A 26,095-nucleotide genomic window follows, 5' to 3' on the forward strand; every position below is an offset into this window, starting at 1 on the left:
ATTGGAATCTATTAATTCCCAAAATCATATGCAACTACACTTTTCTGGGGAGAAGGAACACAGCCTCATTAGATTACCAAAGGATTCTGTTATCCAAAAGAGATTAAGAACCCTTGGCAAGGAATCAGCAACATATAGCATCTGGAATCTAAGATGATTTGCTAGCTAAAGGATGGGTTTTTCCCCTCCAACATATGTTTGGCTCTTAGCTCCAACAGATTTTGGTAATAACTTTTAAGTCTCACAAACTTGGCTCCATATCCAAACTAGGGCTAACTGTTACATATAGCCACAGGCATGAGTTCAGATGAATGGACAAAATTCATTATGCTTATTCAGTAAACATTTATTTTTTTCCCTGAAGAAGAAATTTAAAATACCCAATAAAGAAGTTTCAGAATCTCTATCCTGCTTCCTGAGTGAGTTGTGATTTTAAGATAACTAAAATAGGGACAAGCTTTTAAACCAAGAAATACAGTATACCTTTCAATAAACATCATTAACTATAAGTCTTCGTAGAGAATGCAGGCTTCTTGGAGCCACAGACCTTTTCTGTCTTATTCACTGATGTATCTCTAGTGCCTAAAACAGTATCTGGTAAGTGGAAGGACATAATTGTTTATGGAATGAATGGATAGAATAAATTTCACAAATCATTGTAAAACTAATGACTTTATTTTGACTAAAAAGGACAACCCAGAATTCTTTAAAAACTTTATTTAACACTAAAGGACTTCATTTCATCTTTGAGAAAACCAGGCTTTCTTACAGACAAAAAGCATAAAATTTTCAACTCTAATGAAAGGTGAAGCTAATGCAATATAATAAGAAAGAGAAATAAAAGGTATACAGATTGGGGAAGATGAAAAAAACTGTTTCTAAATGACAATTATCTATACAGATGATTCCAAAGATCAATGAAAAAAAAACAGAACTAATTAAGCAATTATAGTAAAGTTGAGGGATTCAAAGTTACACACATAAGTCTACTACTTTCCTACATACAAGTAATGAACAATTGAAATTTAAAAAAATACAACTTTACATTAGCACCCCCCATAATACTTGAGTATAAATCTAACAAAACATATGTTAAGATCTACATGGGGAAAAAGTACCAAACTCAGATTAAAGAAATCAAAGTACATATTTTATGTTCTTGGATAGGAAGACTTATTATTGCTAAGCTGTCAGTTCTTCCCAACTTGATTTATAGATTCAGTACAATCTCAATAAAAAATCCCAACAAGTTATTTTGTGACTAATGACAAAATAATTCTGTATGGAAAGGCAAAAGACCCAGAACAGCCAACACAATATTGGAGGAAAAGTCAAAAGGACTGATACTACCTAACTTCAAGACTTATTATAAAGTAACAGTAATCAAGACAATGTGGTACTGGAGGAAAAAAATGGATAATAGATTAACAAAAGAGCCTAAGATTATACCCACATATACATAGACAACTGATCTTTACCCAAGGAGTAAAGACATTTCAAGAGAGGAAGGATAGACCGTCTTTCCTACAAATGATGCTAGAACTGGATAATGACATGCAAAAAAGAAAAAGAAAAAAAAATAATAATCTAGACACAGACCTTATATTCTGCAGTCTGTAGAGAGTAGTTTTAAATTTATGCTGAAATTGAGCAAGAAAGTAGAATTCCCATATCCTCCTGCTCACACACATGCATAGGTTCCCTCACCATCATAGCTTCCCTCAGCTGTCTCACACCAGAGTGGTATGTTTATTAAAACTGCTGAAGTCACATCGAAGCCTAATTGCCACCCAAAGACCATAGTTTACATTAGGGTCCTCACTTGACTGTACACATATAGGTTGACAATACAGATCATCATTACTGTACTATACTGAATGGTTTTCACTTTCCTCAAAATCCTCTGTATTACATCTATTCAACAGCCTTCTGCTTACCTCTGATAACCGACAATCTATTTACTACCACTGCAGTTTTGCCTTTCCAGAATGTCATACAGTTAGAATTGTGCAGTATGTAGCCTTTTCAGATTAGCTTCTTCACCTAATAACAGGTATTTATGATTCTTCATGACTTCTTGTGGCTTAGAGCTTATTCTATGTTAGCAGTGAATAACATTCCATTATCTGGTTGTGCCACAGTTTAAATATTCACCTCAAAGGAGATATTGGCACCTTCCAATATTGAGCAATTATAATTAGAGCTACTCTGAACATTAGTGTGCAGGTTTCTGTGTAGACAAGTTTTCAATCTGTATGGGAAAATACCAAGAAGCAGGACTGCTAAATCATTTAGTACATCTATGATTTTTATTAAAAACTACCAAATTGTCTTTCAAAGTGGCTATATAGCATTTTGTATTCTTTCTTTCTTTCTTTCTTTTTTTTTTTTTGCAGTGCTGGGGATTGAAACCCAGGGCCTTGTGCTTGCGAGGCAAGCACTCTACCACTGAGCTATCTCCCCAGCCCACGCATTTGTATTCTTATCAGCAATGAGTAAGAGTTCCTATTACTCCCAACATCCTCAGCATTTAGTGTTTTGGTCAGAATATAATTTTAGTTGCTTTTAATAACATATTTACTTCTTCAGCAACTGCAGTTCTTACTGCCAAATAGAAGCATTTTGAGGCCAAAAACCTCTAAATAGCTCGGAAGAAAATGAAATTCAAGGAAAAATGTGGAACAGTGTGACTCCTCTGAAAATATAGTGAATTCATTTTCCGTGAGTAGAATTATTATGATAACTGTTTATATCAAAAAGATGTTGACTATACCATCCCATGAGCAGGCTGTAAGCATTTACAAGCAAATTCCAATCATCATTAGAATATATGATAAATGTTACTAACCAGGAAAACTAACAAATTGTTTATTCTCCTATTCAAATGACATTGAGTTGCTTATATCCATTGGCAATTACTAAGTAATTTCTCAAAAGCTAATGTACTCCACCGAAACTTATTCTTCTGAATAAGATGGGAAATCGTCTTCCATAAGCATGAGCGCATGTTCAAAACTTCGGCATTCTTCTTCTGTCCAGGCAGTCATTCCTGCTAAAAAAAATTTTTAAATGAAATTCCTGGCCTCAAAACGCTTTAATGTGAATCACGTACATTTTCAGTACATTTTTCTGTAACAGGGCCAGAAATTCATTCTTCTCTCTCACTACGTGACACACAAATACACACAAAATTCTGTATGTAGGAATTTCATTTAAGATTATAAATGCGTTTTTCCCAGTGAATTGTGTAATAGAAATTTATGGGGTTTTTAAAAGATAACATGCTTTTCCAATTTTTTTTAAAAAAACAAGCATATAATGTTCTTAGAAAAAAAAGGGTTATTTTTTCCATGTAATAAAAAAAGGCCTCATTCTGGTTTTACAAAGACCATACATTCTTTAGAGACCATCTATAAAGTCAACACATATTTACTTATTTAAAGTCAGTATGTGAGGGCTATACTTAGAAATATAAAGGGAATAAGAAACAGTCCATGTTCTCAAATCACTAAATCCCATTAAAATTTCCCAGCAGATGTTAATGGTGATGAATTAAAAAATCTAGCTGGGCAAGAACGTAGAAGGTCTTTACAAAGCCACAGCCTTTGCTTAAGAATTAGTTTATTATTCCCTTTTTATTTCTGAAACATCTTACTCAATTACACTAGGGACCAGACCCCAAAATCATAAACAGTAGTCTTACAATAAAGGTGAAAAATAGTCTGAACTAAGGAAAAGAACAGTATTTAGATTTTGAGACTTCTAACAGCTTAAAATAATTTTGAAAGAAGCAACTTTTACAAGGGAAATATTTCCATAAACTATCTCAACCTATAATTTAAAAGTACTATTTTCAGTTTTTCTATTTTTCCAACCTATTTATATTACTAAGTATTACTTACACTCTACCTATACTTAGTGAAAGATATATATGGATAATGCCTTATCCATTTATACAATGAAATTAAAAGTTAACCATTTTTCTTAACACATGAAACAAAACCTAAGTACTATAAAAATGTGATTACATGATTACCAAAAATACACTCTAGCAATAAATTCAAGGAAATATCATATATTTGTTCTTTTTTTTTTTAACTCTGTCTCCTTTTCATTTTCTGTCTAAATTAAAAAAAAAAAAAAAAAGAAAAACCCCAACTTTTCCTTTCAGTGAAATCATAAAATCATTCTTTTCAATTACTTTGGATATACTGTCATCTTTGGGGTATGCTTTGTTCTATAACTATTTCTTCAAGAAATGTAGGTGACAAGGAGTAAATAATCTGTATATGAAAATCTCTAGTATGTCTAAAAATAGCAAGAAATGGAAAATTTATTGCTAGGAAGATGAAAATATTTTACAAAAGTGTTATAGGACTGCTCTGTCCTTTGCAATACTTAACTTATTCTGATCCCCAATGACCACTGCCTATCATCATTTCTATTCCCCTCTCCTGCATCGAAATGTTTCTTACCATGAGATGCTTTTCCATTGCAACAGTACCTTTCGATTGCTTCCTTTACATTGTGGTTACATTTGAGAAGTTCATACAATGCCTAGGAGAGAAAGAAGGAAAAACAAAACTCAATAAACATCAATAATAGTTCACATATAACAGCATTTTAAGAAACAAGTATATTGGCTGCAATGCTTTCCTAATTTCATGACATTTGAAGATACATAATCATCCTGCAAATTGATTCTGGTACCTTATACATTTATTCAGCCTTCCTTTGCCTCTCAGAAAGTCATCTACCAATATAATTCTTGATTTGTTGTTGTTGTTTTAATTTCTGGGCCTTCTGAGCCAAGAAATTCCCATATTTTAGATGACTTTTTCTAGTTGGGAAAAATTACAATTATGGTCTATTTCTTAATGTCATTCTCCCCCACATGTTATTTTAATAAAAGGGAACAGGAGCAGGCCTGAAACAGGACTAATACTTCAGTGACTGGGGTTTATAGTGGGCTCAGTTATTTTCATCTAATATGAAAAGTACCATTTATTTCAATTAGAATTTCTATCTGTTGGAATTATGAATATAATAAGTAGAAGACATTCAATTGGACATTTAATAATAACCTTTCCAAGTATGTTTCAATAAAGGTAAGAATGACTGAATTCTGAAAAAAAAAAAATTTTAATACAACAGATTATATTGAAAAATAATCACCTCAAAGTTGCCAAAAAAGCACCTAAGTCAATACCTATTTCTACTATTAAAAAAGACAAAAAGAAATCATTATAAATAGATGGATAGTTTCTTGCTATATATTAAACCAATGGGCCAATATTATTCTTAATGAGAAAATCTCAGATATAGATATTACTTCCTTCAAAAGCAGGTCCCAAATCACTTTTACTCCTAAATGTCTCTGAGAATTACAGCTAATGCATGAAGACATGTAACAGGAAACAGATATAATAATGGCAAAGAAGGAGCAAAATTATAATTTAATAATAACTCTTAAAACTAGAAAACCACCTACCAATGTATGCAATTATGATTCATCAATCAAATAATTTTGATTTTTTTTTTTTTTTTTTTTTGGTGGTGCTAGGGATTGAACCCAGGACCTTGTGCTTACAAGGTAAGCACTCTACCAACTGAGCTATATCCCCAGCCCAATTTTGATTTTTTAAAACTACTAGTAAAGCAGAGAAACAACTGAAAAACCAAAGTTTCACTAGCTTAAGATAAATTTTAAAAACTGATTTTTGTCTGTATCAACAATATTTAATTATAGTTGTCAATGGACCTTTATTTTTTATTTATTTATATGTGGTGCTGAGAATCGAACCCAATGCCTCACACATGCTAAGCAAGCACTCTACCACTGAGTTACAACCCCAGCCCCAACAACAATATATAATTATAATGGAGATTTTGTTTACAATGGCAATAAATAAAACACAGACATAAAATATACTGAAGAATTATGAGATGCAGGTGATATTCAAAAACAAAAATATTTGAGCAGTTAAAAAAGTAAAGTAAATGGAGGCTCAGGTAATGTTCTTAGAGCGAAAGGTTTAATGTTTTAAAGGTATTCTTTCACAATTAATCTACAGACTTAATGAACTATCAATACAAAATCCCAATGGGATTTCTTTTTGACAGCTAATAAAAACTACTTTTATGTTCAGCTAGTATGACTTCCTTATGTTACTTAGAAATTCTTGTTTGAGGGATGGGGATATAGCTCAATTGGTAGAGTGCCTGCCTCCTATGCATAAGGTCCTGGGTTCAATCCCCAGTACCACACACACACACAAAAAAAAGATTCTTGTTGAGCCTAACTATCTCTGGATACCCACTAATCAGGATCACCAGCTTGTAATACAGAGTGAAAAAAGTACCCACAGGGCAAAATGATGTCAGAGAGTCAAAATGTGGGGGCATTAAGAAAGCCCGTAATAGGCAAAACTCCCTTCTCCCAATTCCACATCATCAGCAGAGTGTTCTGCATCTATAGGTACACAAGGGTTTAGCAAATGCTCCTAAATCAAATTTATATAGTCTTAATACACATTACCTTTTAATCACCTCCTGAGTAGAATTCAAAAAATAACTCAAATACCTTTATCATGAAATCTGAAAGTCCAAACCATAGAGAATACTTAAATAAGAGATATTAGAAATACAAGACAAAATAGTCATTAAAAATGAGGTATTAAAGAATTCTCAATGGCAAAGGAAAATAAGATTAAGTGATTAAAAGGATATAGAATGGTATATAAAGTAATATGAGTATATGTATAGAAAAAAGGACAGAAGACACAAAACTATATTGTACAGAGTGGTTACCTCTTAAAATAAAGATGAATTTTTTAAACAAGTACTTTACAATCAAATATAAGAAATCAAGAAGTTAGCTGTCATTTCAAACAGAAGGTGAATTATACCCACCTGTTCATTGTCCCTTGTGTGTGCTCCCACAGAAATCCTATCCATTATTTTTTCATTTCCAGTTCTTAATGAGGTCTCAACAAGATACTCCTTAACTTTGCTCTCCAAAACCACATCAGGACGCCAAAGTAACTGGTCTTCATTTTCATACACTGATAAAGAAAATCCCATTAACACATTAAAAACAGTGAACACATTAAAAAAGGTACACAAACTTCCTCTATTTCAATAGGCTAAACACTGAAACAAGTTTGAGGACACTGGTAATTTGAATACAATCAAGTAAATTTAAGGAAAAAAAAATCAGATAATCAAACAATAAGAAGCCACTTTTTTCCTTTATTGATTGTTTCCCAAAAAGATAATTTTTATTTAAAGGAGGAAACAAACTAGTCAAATCTTCCTAGGGAGGTTTTTGGAAAGAAGGGCAAACAATAGAGAACTAAATGTTCTACACTATCTTAGTGACTGAAACATTAATAAATGAAATGTCACTAAAACAAGGTTTATGTCTTATTAATGTATTCTACCACCTTACTCAAAGCTTCTACTTTTTAGATGGCAAATGTTTTTATCTCAGTGTTTCACGTGAGATCTATTCTTCTAGTGTATAATACTTTATAAATATAGCTTAAAAAACTAATTTATTAATAGCTCATTATATACTTCGATTGTGGTAAATGCTTTACATTCAGAACTGTGTAAGAAGGCACTCTCATTCTAGTTAACAGAAAACTTAAAAATAAAGTGTGCCTGTGCATGAAGATGACTTTTTAGAGAAGTTTCTCAAACAAGTTTCTTTCCTCTTTGGTCACCACTGAAATAGGTAAAATAGTTAAGATTAATTCTCTGACAAGTTTGAGGAGGTACACCTTCCCTCCTCATTTTGCAGAACAGAGAGACTATTACCTCCATTATGTTGACCTCAGAACCTATGGCTGCTCAACAGATACTAGGTTCCCAGGGTGTCTGTGGTACTGGGGTGGAAGGTAAGATGCTGGTGCAGCAAGATCATCAGCTATTGTTTGCGTCCCGATGACAACCGTCTTCCATCAGGTTGAAAACAGTCTAGAAAAATGGAGTTGCTAGGTGGCTGACGAGGCTAAGAACCCCAGAGTAGCCTCCTTTAAATGGGGGATGAACTGGCATGTTTAAAAGGAAGAAAACTTGGAAGACATTGTGTTGGCTATGTGGTTTTTGCTCTTGAGACTTCACAGCAAAGAACAACTCATTATGGAAAAGACCAAATGCCCAGGGAAATATTTCAAATCTACTTGGCTTCCAAGATCAACTAGGAAAGCACACCTGTATTTATATTTCCTACAACCTATTCCCTCCATACTTTTAGAACAAACTACAGTTGGAATCTACCAAAATGTGAGGAAAGACTGCATGTAAGTAGGAATGTACAGCAAAAGCAGCAGAATCCGTCCATTCCACCTCCTGCTCTTTCAGAGCTGGGGCAAAAGAATTTCTTATAGTCTCTTTTTTTGTCAGGAGTTTTCTCTCCACAAGACTGTCCATACATTCTCACTACTTCAGGTGATGAGATTCTACTCACGCAAGAAACAGATTAAGGTGATAACCCGTTTGAATAGGCATCGAGTTACACTGGCTAAGACATACCTCTGTTGGAAGGGGCTCTGAGTCTCATGGTTGGTTACTTTTGATGTGTTTTCCCTTTGTCAGGTCTAAATAGTCTCACTCTAGAAGTTACTCCAAACCTAAATCTATCTTTATTTTGTCCAGGCTAGTATATAATCTGATATTTAACAATCCTAAATCTATATTTTTGTCCAGGCTAGTATATAATCAGATATTTAAATAAACACATTAAGTCTATCAAACGCCATCAAAATCAAGTTTTCCTTACCTTTTTCATCACCATCATATTCTCCAAGATAAGGGGAATCTCTGCCTGATATTGTAAACCAATCATTATTTCCTACAGATAAATTTAGAAGTAAAAACAATATATTACAAACACTTGAAAAAAGAATTCCTAAAATTATTCATTGGTTTCTACAGGTCCAAAGAAACAACAAAATGACCATAAAATTACTTCACAAATGTTTTCAAAAGGGACTTTAGTCCAAAATTGTCTAACAGATTATAATGGTAATTCAATTTACCTTCCTCAAATCTTCTGGTGAGTTACCACTGTCTGTTTCAAACATCTTCTACCTCTGATTCTTTATCACCATCACATGTAGTATTTGCTTTAAAGAAGAAAATTTTTAAAAGATTTTATTGTTGACTTTTCAGTGAATTGGAAAATATCCATTATATTGCATTTTATAAAAATCTGTTGAATATCATAAATGCACTATTTCACAATGGACATTAGTCCAAAATAGGATTGTGAAAGCTCTATTATAATTATTACAGTATACCATTAAATAGATTGGGAAACAAAAAGAAATCACTGTGATAAACTTAAAAAGACAGCAAAGCACTAGAGTTCTGATTACATTAATCCAGGAAATATATACAAAGAGCTAGATTAAATCCATCAAAATGGTTTGTGTGCACACTCATACAGTGTACATTTGAACTTGTTAACCAACAGCTTCTACCATAAATATACCTCAAAAAAAATAAGTGAGATTGCATTAAAAAATACTTATTTCAGTCAAAAATCTTTTTAATGTTACCGATACACATTAAGGGATAACACCAAAAACGAACAAGAAAAAACGAATGAATCACTAAAAAGAAAAACATTTTTTAGCACTGATAAGTTTTCAAAATCAGGAGAGCAAGGGCCTTTTAACAGAAATCCAAAATTCCATCTCTTAAACGTCACGATAAACTAAGATGGGTTACTATAGCAATACGTGAGCCTTGGGAAAGAATGCAGCCTTGCAAAACTAAATCAATGTTTCTATTTTTAAATAGCCTATTAGTTTACCTCTATCCCAATAAAAGGTGATAATATTGTTCCAATTATAGTAATATTTTATTTAAACTACATAAAACAACATTCTAGAATAAACGACTGAACATAAATTACTGAGTAATACAATGTACTAAAAAAACTACATTTAATCAATAATGACTGGGCTGGGGATACAGTTCAGTGAGGCCCTGGGTTCTGGGATCCACCTCCAGCACTGTGTGTGCACATGTGACACACACGCACCAAAAAGCAAAAAAAAAAAAAAAAAAAAAAACAAAAAACAACAACAACAAAAAGAACCACAAACAGTAATGTCTAGGTTTCTTACATCGTAAAGGCCTAGGGAAAAAATCCGAAGTTTCATGAGAAGTCACAGAGGGTGTCAGATCATCTGCAGAAGACTGAGTTTCCTCATCATCACCTGACAAGAGGTCTTTTGCTATTTCCTCCTGGAAAAAATAGGAAGGCAGTGCTAGTTAAAAGGGATTATATTTCATCAATTAAGAAAATATCTTTTTTATTTTTTTTTTTAAATAATACAGTTAGCAATTGTCTTATTGGTTTGGCAAAGTAATTTTGAAATCTATAATTTACTTCATGTAAATAGTAGGACATTTAATATTTAATAATATACTATTAATAAGAATAATACAAATGCAATTATACATTTAAACAAATAATTTGCCTAATTCATGGAGCTAAAAATGGAACTAAAGGCTAATTTTCAACAAAAATAATCTGACTTCTAGCCAAGTATAGTGGTGTGAATCCGTAGTCCCAACTACATGGGAGGATGAGGCAGAATGACATAAGCCCAAAAGTTCATGGCCAGCCTGAGCATATAACAAAACCCTACCTCAACCGCTGCCCCCCTGAAAAAAACCCACAAAAATAATCTGATTTCTAAGTGGTTAACAATTATATTTCCTTTCCATCAACAATAAACAAAACTTTAAAAATGCTTTCAAATTCCACTCTTTCAACAATTTAAAAAGTCCAATTAACAGCTGCAACTACTGATAGAATTTTAAAAAGCAAGTTTGAATTAATTATTATACACAGTCATCCTTGTGTCTGGTATATAGCATCATGTAATATTAAATGATAATGGAAACTGAGGTTTGTGGTACATTTAATATCACATTTAACTGAAAGTGGAAACAACATAACTCCAGAAGAGGTTCTAAAATGTGTCCTTGCCTAAGACCTGAAAGGCAAAGAAGCATTCCAGGGAACTATTAGCAAAGCACAGGCTGTATGGACTCTACTCTGCAGGCAGTGGGCCCTCACCACTACCAGTCTGTTAGAGACAGATCATCACAGCCTTGGCTGCCATAGCTGCTGTCACTCCAAGAGCCCAGAAAGTAGAACTCTCCAAGTACTCCATGCCTAAGTCAGCTGGGTCTGAAGGTTTCTGGGGGTTTTATTAATCAACACATTCCTATGTTTATAAGTTGAAAGAAATTAAGGCAAAATCTATTTAAATACAATGTCTCTAACTCAAAAGAAAAATGAAAAAAATACTGGAGAATAGTTAAGCATGTAGTAAATTCCTACTGCCACTCTTAAAATAGTAGCTATTACTATTATTAAAAATAGTGTGATCAAAGTTATAAAACAACATTTAAATCAAAATGATAAGAGCTATGGGTCAATATGAAGTTTACATGCCCCAGCATTATAAAACACTTTAAATAAAAGGAATTCTAATAAAAACAGTCAACAGTAATGGATCCTGAATTTTCGTTTAAATGCTTGTACTTACTTTGTCTAGTGTCATATCTGGTAATTCATCTGCAAGTTCACTTGGGGAGCTGTTTGCACTGGAATTGGTAACTGCTGGAATTGTAGGTTCATAGCCATAGAATGCCAGTAAATCTTCTAAAGGCATGTTTCCTTCCTATTCAAGTTAGGGCACAAACAGGAACTTAGTAGATGTCACAATATCAAACTACAGGTAAACTACAAAGTCTTAAGTTCATAAAGCACATTATCAAAATAGCAGTTGTTCAACTTTTAGTTTTTCTCTTTGTACTACTTCAGAAAACAAGACTGAACTCCTAGAGCTCTAATGTAGTAACAAAACTCAGTTTTTATTTCCCAACATAATTTCATTCTTTTAAAAATTATCCAAGAATTTGCTTTGGTGAAGATCTTTTATTTAACTTTAACATTATAAAGATCTGCCTTGAAAATATTTCCAATCACTTCATGTAATTTGTTGCTTGTTTCCTTGCAATTAACTAACACGTGATTCTTGTTTATTCTTCCTATTAATTAGAAGATAATGAATCTTTGGCTGAACACAATAACACTGGAAAAACTTATATGTTAGTGTTCAAAGTATGATTATCCTTTAGCATTCTTACTACTATATCTGATATTTTATATCAGTCTATCCTTCCTTTTCCACAAACAGCTGATGAAGACTGTATTAATCTCTCTCACAGGTGAAAAAAGTGAAGTTTAATTTTGGGTTTGAATCCCAGTTCTGCAAGTTCTCTTACTGACAGCATTGCTTTGATGATATTACACACACTGGCTCCAGTGCCTATGCCATCCCTCAGAGTGACGCCCAGTCACTGTTTCCCCCTCAACTAGTCCATCTGAATATATGTGCTATATTTCTCTTTTAAAAATATTTTAGTTTAAAAATTCTTTATAACTACTATTCAAATAAGTAACTTCAAAACTATATAATTATGAACCAATTAAAGTGTTAAATATTTTAAAAGATGTTTTTGTCCATCAATTTAAGAGACTTATTTCTAAAGCCTGCTTATTGGTTTAGTTTTTTCTTTTAGACAAAACACCGAAGTCATGAAGCATAGAGTATGAAAATGCTAAAGCAAAATGTGCAAAAGGTGCTCACATGTTATCACTAAGTGAGCCGACAATAGCTCACATACATATACATATACTATAGTAATAACTCCTAAACAGTTTTGGGTTTGAATCCCAAAAGGGATAAAGGCTCTGAAGATCCCAAAAATATGGACTTTGCCTTTACAAGTATGAAACTTACATACCACTGTGCCTGACTGGAGACTGAAGCACACTAAATGAACTTAGGATAAGGGATATGATAGAACGTGATTTCATAAATTTGCAGTAGGAGACATACACCTTTCTTTACACTTACCTCCTCCCACCCCCTGCCCAATAGTGCTAGGGATAGAACCCAGGGCCCTGCACACACTGGGCTATAACCCCAGCCCAGACATATGCCTTTCTAATGACTATAAAAATCGTGTCACTCATGAAATCAGCTTGGGAATAAAATCAACTTAAAACAAAACAAAACCACAGCAACAACAAAAAAAAACCCTGCTTTGGGAGCCTAAAGTCAGCACAAATCTAACTGGATGGTCAGGACAGACACAAATTCACCCACACTGGAAACCTCCATGAATTATTCTTTTCTCAAACCAAAAGCCCTCGAAAGTAACCAGAATCCAATTTAGATTATCTTACAGCAGCCCATTCCCTTTGGAATATGAAGCAATTTGGTTTGTATACTTTGCCAACCACCTGACAGTAGCATTTCTCTTAAAATATCACAGTAGACTCCCTCTATGAGGGGGGGAAGATGCCATTTTCACTTATTAGCACTGATGGTCCACCTTCCCATCATGGATTGACCTCTATCTGGGTACTTTACTGAGGTTTACTGTGTATGAATATAGAAATTTATAGTGAAATTCTTACACTCAAAGAACTCAGTGCTAGTGAGAGAAACTGTCAAGTTAACAATTATAATACAATGTAATGGCTGCAATACCCAATCCTAGAATTAGTGCTATGAATTTGTGAATATGAAGAAGGGAAACATACACCCCAGGAAAAATGGAATCAAGCAGAGAGACAAACACAGAGGGAAAACAAAGAGTTGTCCTAAAAAGAAAAGGCTTTGGAAAGATAAGGGATGTGTCCAAGGGAGGTGTGTCCATCATCAGTGACACTCTGACTGAGCACTGAGTGTACGCCAGAAGGCCACCGCTGTCAGGTGCTGGTATGAAACACAGGCCTTGCCCTTTCGTAGCTTACGGTGTATAGAATACTGATAATACATAAATATAGAACTGCCAATTATGACCACTTAAAAGGAAACACAGTGAACCCTGAAATACAGAATAACATTAGGGGTCCATTTTTATGGGGTAGCAGAGAAAGACAGAAAATGATCTCAGCTGAGGCTCAAAGTCTGAGATATGGCCAGTCCCCTGAAAAGCACTTCAGGTCAAGGAAAAGACCTGTGAAGCATGAAGCTGGGTGCCACTAAACTTAGTGGCCAACACTCACTGAGTAGAATGAAGAGTGGCTCAAGAAAAGAATGGCAAGAGAGGTCGGGACAGATCACAGGAGGGCCTGTGGCCAGGGAAAGTAACTTGGACTTTATTTCCAGAGCAATGGGAAACACTGGAGAATTATATAAATGAAGAGATATGATATTATTTCTTTTAAAAAATACTGGGAAGATGCATGAAGAAAAGTCAGCAGGGTGGGGATGGAGAAATACAAAGATCACTTAAGAAACCTCATGCTGACCTAAGGTAAGGATACAGACATGGACAGAAGTGAACAGATGAGATACATCCTGGGATGGAATCAAATGGGTGACTGGATGTGGGAGTGAAGGGAGAGGGAAAGACAAATCTGCAGATTTCTATTTGAGCAATATCCACAGGGTGGTAACCTCTAGACAATAAGTGAGACAGAAAAGACTAAAGGAAGAAAAGGTTTTTGAAGGAAAAAAATTAAGAGTTCTGCAGAAGACACAAGTTAAGTTTGAGAGAATTATGAGACATCCAAGTAGAAAAGTCAAGTTGGCCATGAGCCTGGAGCTCAGAGAATCAGGCTGGGCTAAAGATATAAGTCTGGCATTCATTAGCATCTAGATGATATTTAAAGCCATAGGAGTTGATGAGCTCACCCACCAAGAGGGCAGAGAGAAAAGAGAAGGGATTTATGCTTTATTAGAAGACCTTTCAGACCTATTATCATACAGGCAACAAAATATACGTCTAAAAAATCTTAAACCATGATTTGCATTTTTGCAAAAACATTCTAGGGGAAGTAGAACAATGAGAATCTGAACTAAGGAAGAGAATTATTTTTGCTAAATTTAGAGAAAAGATCTGGTTTCTTGACTTAATTGAAGAAGGAGTGAAAGTAACATAGGAGTATAAAAGACCTGCAAGATTTCTGGCCCAGGAAGGAAGAGACCTATAGCACCATTATGAGACAGAAACACAAACTCAAGGGTTTATCAGGGTGATGATGAGTTTAAGGCAAAAGCCAAAGCAGTAGCCCTGAACGAGATCATCCAGAAAGGGTACACAGTGAGAAGACAAAAGCTAAGGATTTGGAGAATGCCATCAACTAAAATGTGGGCAAAGACAGACAAGCCCATAAATGAGAGGAAAAGGTCTGAGAATAGACTCGGAACTAGGAGAGAGCAGGATTATGTAAAATAAGGAAGAAGCAAGTGTGAAGAAACCAGGGATGGTCACTTGGGTCAAACACCAAAGAGAAATCAAATGAAATAAACAGATAAGAATTCTTAGTATTTAGCAATCAGGCATTATTGATGACCCTACAGTGAGATGGAAGAAGTCCAGCTAGGACCAAAATGGGAGGAGAGAGAGTACACATACATCTCTGAAACTGGAGAATGACTGAGGGTTAAACGGGGTCAAGAGACAACTTTTTCCAAATGTTGGAAATGCGTGAGTTAAGGTTCTATGTTGAAATTAAAAAAAAAAAACAATAATAAACTAAGGGGCAAGAGGGATATGATCTATGGGTTAGTTTGGGATATGGCAGATACTTCTGGGACAGGAGAAAAAGAATGTAAGAGAGTATGTGGGGAAAGAGGAGGTTCTTGGGAGTCACTCATGAAAAACCCCACTTCACCTGCAAAGACACAAGCATGATGCTCTGTTGAAGGAGACAAGAACCACCTTAGTGGAAACCTCCTTACTGAGTTCAAGGGATGCCACTCTAATAGCCTCTTCTAGAGGGGACTGGTGCTAAAATACAAATTATCTACAATAAAACTGTTAAAACTGGAAAAGGTGAATCCAGTCTCTGAAGCACTTCGCATATGAACTTTCTGTTACAGCCTATCAATAACGTACTCAGCTCTCTGAAGCATAAAAACAATTTTTTCAAAACTGATTTAGTAAATTTCAAAGTCTCCAAGGATTTGTGGTGGCAAGATTCACTTAGAAGTTTGATCCAGCAGCTCATCCCGGGTAGAGAGATTTTTCTCTCCTGCCTTATTTTTGGAGGCATTTTATTGAAGCTACTTAATTTTAAGTGACACAGTTGAGTCTGATCACAATTATAAACGAACTTCTTTGTAAGTTGATGGTCTATATTAGAAAAGTATAAGATTCAGAAGCAGAGTTCACAACAATTGCTAACAATTACCCTGGGCAAATCACCTAACCCTTTTCACCTCCATTTCCTTATCTGTAAAAAGGAAAATACCATTATTTCCTTGATTCTATTAAGCACAGCCTCACATGTCAGAAATTCGGATGCAACCCATTATCAACAAAACAGTATTCCTCCTTGAACCCACTACACTATTTCTAAACCAATAGCACATTTTACACTCAATAAGGTCTCTGAGCCAAGAAAATACTGCCTATACTTATCTGATGCACCCGATGAAGTTGCTGGATAGGTCAAACAAGACTGTAAATGAGATGCAGATCAATTTCAGTAACTAAAGTAACATCTGTCTAATACCTTGCAAAACAATACATAAATTTTAATTTTTCTTAAATCACCTATACTGAAAAGTTTAAGTGGTATAAATGATTTTTTTTTAAAAAACTCTCTCATTTATTTACACTCTTCTCAATTTTTTTTGGAATTTTTAAACATCAAGGGGAAACCTATATTTTAATTAAACCTATATTTTACCTTAAATGGATAAGAACTGTTTTAAAGTTCTAGACCCACTGGGCGTGGTAGCTCACAACTGTAACTCGAGGAACTCAAGAGGTTGAGGCAGAAGGACTGAAGTTCAAAGCCAGCCTCAGTAACTTAGTGAAGCCCTAAGCACCTTAGTGAGACCTTGTCTCAATATAAAAACTTTAAAGGTCTTGAGGATAGAACTCAGTGGTAAATTGCCCCTGGGTTCAATTCCCAGTACCAAAAAAATAAGTAAATAGAAGTTCTAGATCCTATCTAGGACTATTAAATTAAAGCATTTAGAAAGCAGTAACAGGAAAAAATTAAAATATATAAAGTTATGACAAACACTTTAGTATTTTTAATAATTATAATCTAGTCACATAATCTAGTCACATACTTACCAAAGAGCTACTATAAGAAAACTGATTTTGTACCTCTCTTATTTTCTGTACATGATATGGAAAAATTTCCACAAGAGCCCAAATTTTTAAGTACTAAAATACAAGCCATATTTATAGCTGACAATCAAATTTATTTACCATGACATAAAAGCTTATTTATAAATCAAAAATTCACATCATGCCCCTAAGACTGTTAACATAAACCATTACCTAAATCACTGTTCTAATAACTTATTTTAAGATATAATCAAAATAAATCAAAAATTTCTTCTAAAAATTAAATAACCCTTACTCTCAAAGTTTGTCTCTTTTATTTATTTCCATGATTCATTACAAATCAATAAAGAGTAGAGACTACAGCTATGCTTTACTACAGATAAGAAGCACAAATAAGAGGAAGTAGACAGTCACGCTTAGAAATAGCTCTTCTTATTCACTGCTCCATGAGAGAAAAATCAACTTTCTGAATGAAGACAGTTCTTGGGACTTTCTAGGATTTATTTAAAGGTTGTCTGTATTTTGCCAAGAAGCAACAATACAAGTACATACTGAGAAGCTGAAACACTTAAGAACATATGATTTTTCTGAATGTACAAATTTAGTGATATTACAAAATAAAGATATAATTACCAGCATTTATTAAACAAAATAAAAGTCACAGGAGAAGGGACAGGAGTTTCTGTGACTAGCTAAGTTCGTAATTATTTGTTTTTGATTATTTCTCTGTATCTTCATTTTAAAACTTTTTATTTATTTATTCTTTTTTTGAGACGGGTTCTTGCAATGTTGCCCAGACTGTTCTCAAGTGATCCTCCTACCTTTGCCTCCCAAGTAGTAGGACTACAGGCATGCATGCAATTCCCGTTTGAAATTCATTCAATGCAGACCAAGGCATCTATTATTAGAGCCTCTCAAAAAATAAAACTTAAAATCTGAAAAATAAAATTTTACCATCTTATAAATTTCACCACAGATTACCCATGCTGAAGTAGTAACGTTTTAATAAATGAAACATATTTCTACTTTATTGACAAACATTTATTTGCATGCCAAATTGCAGTCTGATCTGTTTATTTTTTTCTGGTACTAGGCATTGAAACCAGAAGTATTCTACCACATCTCCAGCCCTTTTTATTTTTCAAGACAGGGTCTTACTAAGTTGCTAAGTCTGGCCTCAAACTCAGAATTCTCCTGCCTCAGCCTCCTGAGTAACTAGGACTACAGATGTGCACCACTGCACCCAACTGTATTTCTATCAAACATTTTCTTACATCACGTTGAACTAGATTGCCATCTGTATACTTTTAACAACAAACTCATTATCAAGGATGGTCAGACTACCTGAGACTTCTGCTCCATGCCCATAAAATATGCCAAGAGCAGCATTCTGACTTATAACATAGGAAAGAAGTATTGTTTATGTTAAGAAGCTACCCTGAACTTCCACACCTCTCACTACTTCCTTCCTCCATAGTTGTCACAAGAATATCATGTTAAAAATCTTGTTCCCATTGCCACCCCATATTAGAGTGTAAGCTCCTAGAATTCAGGGACATTGTCAAACTGGTCGCTTTTGCAATTCCACAGACCCTGACTCTGTGACAACACCAGCTGGATTGTTAATTCTCAGTTACTCTAGGCTGCCCATTCATAAGTAGTAGGAAGGAATTGCCGGAATGAAGGCAAAGTAGAGTTTGTATCTTTTCTCATCAACAAGTAGCGTTTTGGGGCTGGGGAGATAGCTCAGACGGTAGAGTACTTGCCTTGTAAGCACAAGGCCCTGGGTTCGATCCCCAGCACCCAAAAAAAAAAAAAAAAAAAGTAGCATTTTATCATCACCATGAAAGGAGAAGCAGGCAGAAGACTTCTTTTTCAATGAAGTATTTCATGATATTTTTAATTTTATATTCATAAATCTATTTGGCTTTTATAGGGTATACTATTTCTAATCTAATTCTAATTACAAGGCTGGGGTCTAGGTCCTGAAGACTCTGCCTTCTGTTTCTGTATGCATTAACATGAAGGCATAAATGCAGTAACACCCCACCTGACTCCCTGGGTTCGATCCTCAGCACCCAAAAAAAAAAAAAAAAAGTTATAAACTAAGCCAGTTGCATGCCTGTACTCCCAGTGGCTCAGGAGGCTGAGGCAGGAGGATCACAAGTTCAAAGCCAGCCTTAGCAGGCCCTAAGCAACTTAGGAAGACCCTATTCCAAAATAAAAGAATTAAAATAGAAAGTGCTGGGGATGTGGCTCAGTGGTTAAGTACCCCTGGGTTCAACCCCTAATACCAAAATGAATAAATAAATAAAAAAGTTATAAATTGCATTCAATTCTAACAACTTTTTAAAAGATGATTAGAGGACAGAGGATAGCATTACCATTGATTTACATTTGAAAATACGGTAAAACTTTTCCAATGTCCTTAGAGCATTCCATAAATTGTAAGTTATTTGAAGGAAAAGACTCCTTCCTATATCTATTATACTACTTAATTTTGCCCTCAACAGAACGGTACGATATAATGAAAAAGGGCTAGAGTGGGATTCAGAATTGAGTTTAGGGTCTAGATTTCTCTATATTTCATTTTCTCTTGTGTGAGAGGACTGGGGATACCTATTTCACTGTGCTAACAAAGGCTAAAAAATAAAGTTAACAGATATAAATTAATTTTGAAAAATTAAATGAAAATACTTATTATGATACTCTCAAAATGAGAAAACCAATGACATTCTAAAGTGAGGTTAAAAAAAAAAAAAGAAAGATGCACATGGTATTTTTATTTCAGTTAGATTGTAAAATAATTTACAAGAGGATTTCAAAATCTTTACATAATGTTTGTGTTAAAGTACTAAAATAAAACCTTTACCTTTTCTAAGTCTTCAATTTCCGAACTGAAGTTTTTACCCTCATCCATCATTTCTTCTTCTTCAAGAGTTCTTTCATCATCATAGTCATGGACCAACATCTCAGCAGTGGGGTCAAAATCATGATCCTCAGAAGACAAAGACCCAACTGAAATGAAACAAACTGAATCACTTTACACATTCACAAGGTTATTTACAAAAGAAAATAAAAATATGTTCTTCTGTCAGTTCCTTTTAATACTTAAATGAGGATCTTATTAAATTTACTATATATTTCACAGGTTATAAAGTAAGACCATGTGGTTCTGAAGATACTGAAATCAAGAGAAGAACAATGCAGAATAATTTACAAACACTTTTACAAGGGGTCCAATCTATGAGAAAACAACTTACAATAGCAGCAAAGTGATTTAAATGGTGTGGTCTTAAATAAATGTTCCAATAGCAAAGCAGTGAAATTTGCTTATTAGTTAATTTAAGACGTGTGTTTTAAAACAAAGGCAAATGTCAGAAGGATTAAATTTCCATAAATGAAGGTTTCTCAAGAATCCACTATATGTTAAGGCTAATACTTCAGAAGAGAATATAAATTTTACCAAATTCTAACCCTCAAATAAAGATACAAAACTCAACAGAAATTTTGCTTATATTTGTCGATCAAATTTCTGTGAAATAGCTATTCAGAAATTTAGTTTTTAAAAGCACTGTATCATTTTATGTATCTATAACAGTATTTCAAGTTCCCCAGCATTAATCAGACAGGCATCTGTAAAACTGTGCTTTACTTTATATTACTAATACAGTTGTTAGGATATACAAAAAGACCACAGAAAATCATATCTGAAAGTTTTAGAAAATATAGCCCATTGCCTGCTGTTTTGGTCAATTCATACTTGTTCATAAAATTGTAAATAGCAAATATGAAGTCAACTGAATATTCCAGAAATAAAAAAATAAATAAAATCCATAATCCCAAGAGAATAAAATATAATTTATGAAAAACAGCCCTTTCTCCATGTTTTACTCTAATATCTAATTCAATTAGACCAATTACTCAGAACATGGAAGGAAAGTAGTATCAGAATCTGGAGGAGGAAGAAAAAGTTGATCTACTTTCAGCCAAACTAATATTTTAAAATTTCAAACATTTAAACACAACGTGAGATCATTACCAAACAGTGAGATTGGCCAAAATGTTTTCACTATGGAAAAACTACAGATAAAATTCAATGTTTCTGATCCTGAGGTCAGAGAACTCCGACCATTAGTCCAAAGAATACAATTTCTATGGTACTTAATTTTTTAGAAAGCTTACATTATGATGCTATTTCTTTGAAGTTGAAAATATTATCTGCTCATCTGAAAAACATGAAGTAGGTGTGGCTTAACTTAACTTTAAAGACAAAGATGAGCATTTATTAACTAGCTGAAAAATACAACATACACCATTACAGATTTTCTTTTCTAAGGAACTCCTAGAAACTACTACTGCTATGTGGGGTTGTCCTGGATAAAACAGAAGGGCCTGAGGGTCTATTCCTGGCTTAGTCCTTGGCTTTAAAGTCATTTAAATTTTCTGGGTATAGCTCAAGCGTTTCATTTGTAAAACACATAGGGTTGGCTGAATAGACTTAAGAGTTCCTTTCAGTTCCAAAATTCTCTTAAAAACTGGCTAACTGATTAAAAACAGGTTATAAGTGTCTGTTTAGACATCAACAGCACACTGCGTTTTGGCTTTTTATTTAGATCATAACTTCTAACAGACAGTGATGCAAAGTGGAAAATTTCCATTATCATCCAGATGTTTGGCATCATGTACATAAATATTCTTTCCCTGAAAACAGTCATAACAAAGAAATGTTGTCTCAAAATTAGCAAAGCTTTTTAAAACAATTTTAATGTATAGATAGCTATTTTTAAAATAATCACAAATTCCTTCTATTTGGTGTTAATTATAATACCTTAAATGATAATCAAGTAAGACCCTGGACTACATACAAAGAGTAATATTGAAAAAAAAAAAATGAATTGTCCATTCTATGGCAATATGCAATGAAAAACTTGGGGGCTCATCCATACTCCACCAAGTTATGTCTCTTAGCAGAGTGATTTAAAAGTCTCCAGGTGAACTAAAGGAAGTGGACAGATTCAGAGGTGCTTTCCCTGAACCCTATGACAGGGAAAAGAGGGGAGCTGAAAAGGGGAAGAGAAGTTGAAACAAAGACCACTGCACATCTTAGCACAGAAGGAAAGGTCCCAAGCCCCACATGTAGAACATTCAAGGGAGTTCCTCGTTTTCCTCAGCTTCTAACCTCAAAAAGATTAAGAAACACTGTTCTAGATGCTCTAATGTTGTCTCAGCTCAAAATTCCTCTAGCACCCCAAATTTGTAGTATTTGTATTTTTTTAAGTAGCTTTAACTCCCAATTTTCACACAAACTAGACATTTCCCAATTATGAAAAGGAGACAAAATAAGGGGAGATGGAGAGTTCCAGTTACCAATCAACCTAAGCAGCCCCAGGGTCCAGAAAACGTAGAGATGAATTTCTCGAAAAAACAGAAACTAAAGTTGGTGGAAAGTTAATTTGGTATTCACTATTTTGGACGTGGAGGAAAACACATGATATGTGAAAATTAAAGGCACTATTTAAAAGAACACTTGTCTATTAGCAGCTTTCTAACAAGGTGTATTTTTCAACATGCAAAGGGGAAAAAAGAGTGTAACTGTTCTTTTCTCTAACAATTTAATTACCAAATGCACATTGAAATTCTTAATTTAATTATCATATGCACATTGAAATTCTTAACAATGGAAAACTACAGGATAATTTTTCAAACACAATTCTTTACCAACATGCCTTCGAGACCCCATTAACCTCTGGGACACACCGAAGAGGTAAAAAAAGAGAACAAACCTGGGCTCGAACTTCCAAAAGAAGCCTAGGAGAGAGAAGAAAACGTGAGGTTAGATCGCGCAGCCAGGAAAAGAGGCAGCGCCGGCAACAGGGCGCAGAGGGGGCGGAGTCGAGCGCTCCTCCGCAGCTGCCAAAAAGTGCAAGACGTAGCTTCGCTCCAATCGCTCCGGGCCCCTTTCGGGCCCCCTCTTGGCTGCCTCGCCTTCCTCCTCGAGTCCCCAGTGTACAAACTCGCAGACCCGGGACGAAGCCCAGAGTCTAACAGGCAACTGCAAGCGGCTTTCTGAAGCTCAGCAAGTTTCAAAGCGGAGAAGCAAAGCACTGAGAGTCGGCTCGCAGCATCAGTCCCCCATCCCCGGCATCTCGGGAATACCCCAATTCCCACCCGGCTCTCCGCCACCCCAGGCAACTCCTCGAAACGCAACCTTTTCCTGGAAGGGTTTCGCCTTCTAAGAGTGTGCCTGCCCCTTGGGGTCTTGGAGCCCCAACTCAGGGACTGTCCTCTGCCCGAAACGTAGGCCAGCTCGAACCGGACACTCGTCCCCAAACCAAAGCGGGAGCCCCCCATCTTCTTCCGACTCCAGGGACGCGGCCCCTCAGTCAGGGGGATACTGGTTCCTTCAGGGGTGTTCAGTCTCTCCATGGACCCGCCAGCTCGCCCCTCGGCCCAGCCAGCTCCTGCCGAGGGGCTCCGGTCGCGCCGCCCCCTCCCCCCAGTTCACTAGTCCCGGGGGAGATGGCCCGGGCAGCTTCGATTGCCCAGCATTCTCCCTCCACCCAGAAAAGAGGGGCTATCGAGCCACTCTCCTACGGAGGGCGTCAGGGGTCCAGGTCTGCCCCCTTCACCCCAGGGGCGCCCGCACCTCCTGGGCTGCGGGGCGGGGAGTCCCGCTCTTCTCCCGCGAAGCCCGGCGGCCGCGCATCCCGCTCCTGTCCGCACCCGGAGCAAAGTGGAGCGTGCGGCTCCTTGGCGCCGCAGCCCGGGTCTGTGGGCTAGGGGCGCAGCGCACTTCTCCCGTAGAGCAGTGGCGCAGCCCGCTCCCCGCTTTGCAATCCGGCCGCGGAAGGGGGGGCGATCGGCCGGTTTCCACCCACCCCGGCTCCGAAAGGAGGCGCGGAGGGGCCGGCGGCCGCGTCAGCGGCCCGGGACACGGCACAGCGCCCACCCCGAGCAGGGGCTCGCTGCTGACGGCCAACGCCTCGGTCCGGCTCCATCGCCCGGTCGGGCCGGGGCCGGAGCCGCCGCGGCCTAGTCCCGGAGGGAGACTGCTCCCGCGCCCGCTCCCGCCCCCCGGCCGGCCCGGCCGCGGCCCGTCGCCGCCCTGCGACCCCCGCCTCGCCGCGCCTCCCCCCGTAGGGCCACGGGAGGAGCCCTGGATCCCCCAGGCTGCTCCGGGGGTCGAGGGGGGCCGCCGGGTGCCGGCTCCAGCCCGGCCGCTCCTGCCCGGTTTCCCTGCTCACCTCCGCCATATTGGTACCTTTAGGGCGAACGAGCAGCGCCGAGCCCAGTCCCCGGATGGGGCGCCTGAGCCAATCGCAGCCGCCGCCGCCGCCGCCGCCGCGGTCCGCCCGGCACCCGCCCGGCGGTAGAGGCGGCTCGGCCCCTTATAGGGCAGGGCGGCCCGCGACGCCCCCGGCCCGCTCGCACGCCCACCCCGCCCGGCGGCCCCACAGGGGCCCGCGCCCGCCTGTCTCTGTCCCGGCCCGCACTCAGACTCAGCCGTTCCTCTCCTCCCCTCCGGAGTAAAGTTCCTGCCGAATTAGAGGCAACCTGGGGACTGACGGACGCGGGACAGACCCTTGTCCCGCAGTGGAGGCTCAAGAGCAGGGGGTGTGCGGGGAACCGACCCACAGAGACTCCCTTGCAATAGGGCATGAGGGAGGCTGGCAGGATACTTTGGCCTGGTAAGAGACTTGGAGGGACAACTCGACACACGTGCCTAAGGTAGAAGAGGAGGCGATGGATGAACTAGAGAAGGAGTAGATGGACAGATGGAAGCCCTGGGAAATGGAGAGGTGACTTGAGGGGCTGCAGGATCAGTATAGAACAAGAGGTCAGCGACTAGGCACTTCAGGGTTTCCCAGAGACCTGCAGGACTTGGGTGTGCAGACCGGTGTGCACTGGCTTATGGAGTAGTCTATGGAAGTAGATTTTTGCCAAACAGGCTCTGGAAGTAGTGATAGTAGAACAAAAGGCAACAAGGCAGGGAAATGATGATGAACATACTTGCACAGTTCAAAGAAGACTTTCATAAAATATATTATGCACTTATGAAAAAAATTAGGCCAGTCCTAGGGATTGTTAATCACAAATAATAGTCTAGATGAGCCAGAGGTACATACTCGATAGATCTGTTAAAGAATAGGAATAGTGTATCAAAGACCTTAAACAGAATCTTAAAAATTCCACCTCCCACCCTACAAAACAACCATTTGTTCCAGCTCATAAAAAGAAGGCAGTCCTATGGGCAAGTGAATGAGCAGGAAAGGGAGAACAAGGCTTAGGGGTATAACTTGCTCCTTCAGATGCTTTATTGCCATTTGCCATTGGGGGAGCTAAGTCTAACCTCTGGTAGGTTCATATCTACACTGAACAATTTTGAGCAAAGTACACAAAAATATAAACTAACACTAAAATATAAATATAACTGACTAGGTGGTCCACAGATCTAATTTTGCAATAAGTTTAAGTCAGTATGCAGAGTTACCTTGGCAGATTTGGAAGACAAACAGTTGTCCTCAGGTGGGAGACCAGAAATCATGTGCATCACAAGGAGAGTCTACTGGAAGGTACCTGGATAAGTAAGATGAAACTCAATCAGGAAATTATGGTTGGGCCTAACAGAGATTTATAAAGCATGACCTCAGACACCAGAGCTCTTCTCCCGGCTGTTTGCTGAAACAACAATATTAAATAATAAAGGCAAGGTCTATGTTGTAATCTCACAAGTTTAGAAACTTTTTAAGGCTAAAACTTTTGGTACACTCGGGGGCACTTAACCACTGAGCCACATCCCCACCCTTTTTTTTTTAGTTTTCTTTTTTGCTTTTTTTTTTTTTTTTTTTTTTTGCTGGTGCTGGAGGTTGAACCCAGGGCCTTGTGCACGCTAGGCAAGCACTCTACCGACTGAGCTATATCCCCAGCCCTAAGGCTAAAACTTTTCATACCA

The 26,095-nt window shown here is 37.1% G+C and overlaps 1 protein-coding gene and 1 non-coding gene across 2 annotated transcripts in view; one reads left to right on the plus strand and one right to left on the minus strand.

Moving 5' to 3' along the window:
- The window catches only part of Mier3 (MIER family member 3), a 29,434-nt gene extending 5,019 nt beyond the window's left edge, over nucleotides 1–24,415 (minus strand). Inside the window, 13 exon segments of the mRNA XM_053743416.1 lie at nucleotides 2,952–2,977; nucleotides 2,979–3,049; nucleotides 4,476–4,557; nucleotides 6,913–7,064; nucleotides 8,786–8,821; nucleotides 8,824–8,857; nucleotides 9,045–9,083; nucleotides 9,085–9,131; nucleotides 10,140–10,260; nucleotides 11,577–11,711; nucleotides 20,012–20,157; nucleotides 22,926–22,950; nucleotides 24,387–24,415. Of these exon segments, the coding sequence (XP_053599391.1) occupies nucleotides 2,952–2,977; nucleotides 2,979–3,049; nucleotides 4,476–4,557; nucleotides 6,913–7,064; nucleotides 8,786–8,821; nucleotides 8,824–8,857; nucleotides 9,045–9,083; nucleotides 9,085–9,131; nucleotides 10,140–10,260; nucleotides 11,577–11,711; nucleotides 20,012–20,157; nucleotides 22,926–22,950; nucleotides 24,387–24,395 (923 nt within the window). The 5' untranslated portion in view covers nucleotides 24,396–24,415.
- On the plus strand, nucleotides 6,196–6,269 carry Trnar-ccu (transfer RNA arginine (anticodon CCU)). The gene has a single exon. It is a non-coding gene; the product is annotated as a tRNA-Arg (tRNA).
- Nucleotides 24,416–26,095: the final 1,680 nt, after the last annotated feature.

Source organism: Sciurus carolinensis, chromosome 6 (assembly GCF_902686445.1).
Source record: "Sciurus carolinensis chromosome 6, mSciCar1.2, whole genome shotgun sequence".
Classification (NCBI taxonomy): domain Eukaryota; kingdom Metazoa; phylum Chordata; class Mammalia; order Rodentia; family Sciuridae; genus Sciurus; species Sciurus carolinensis.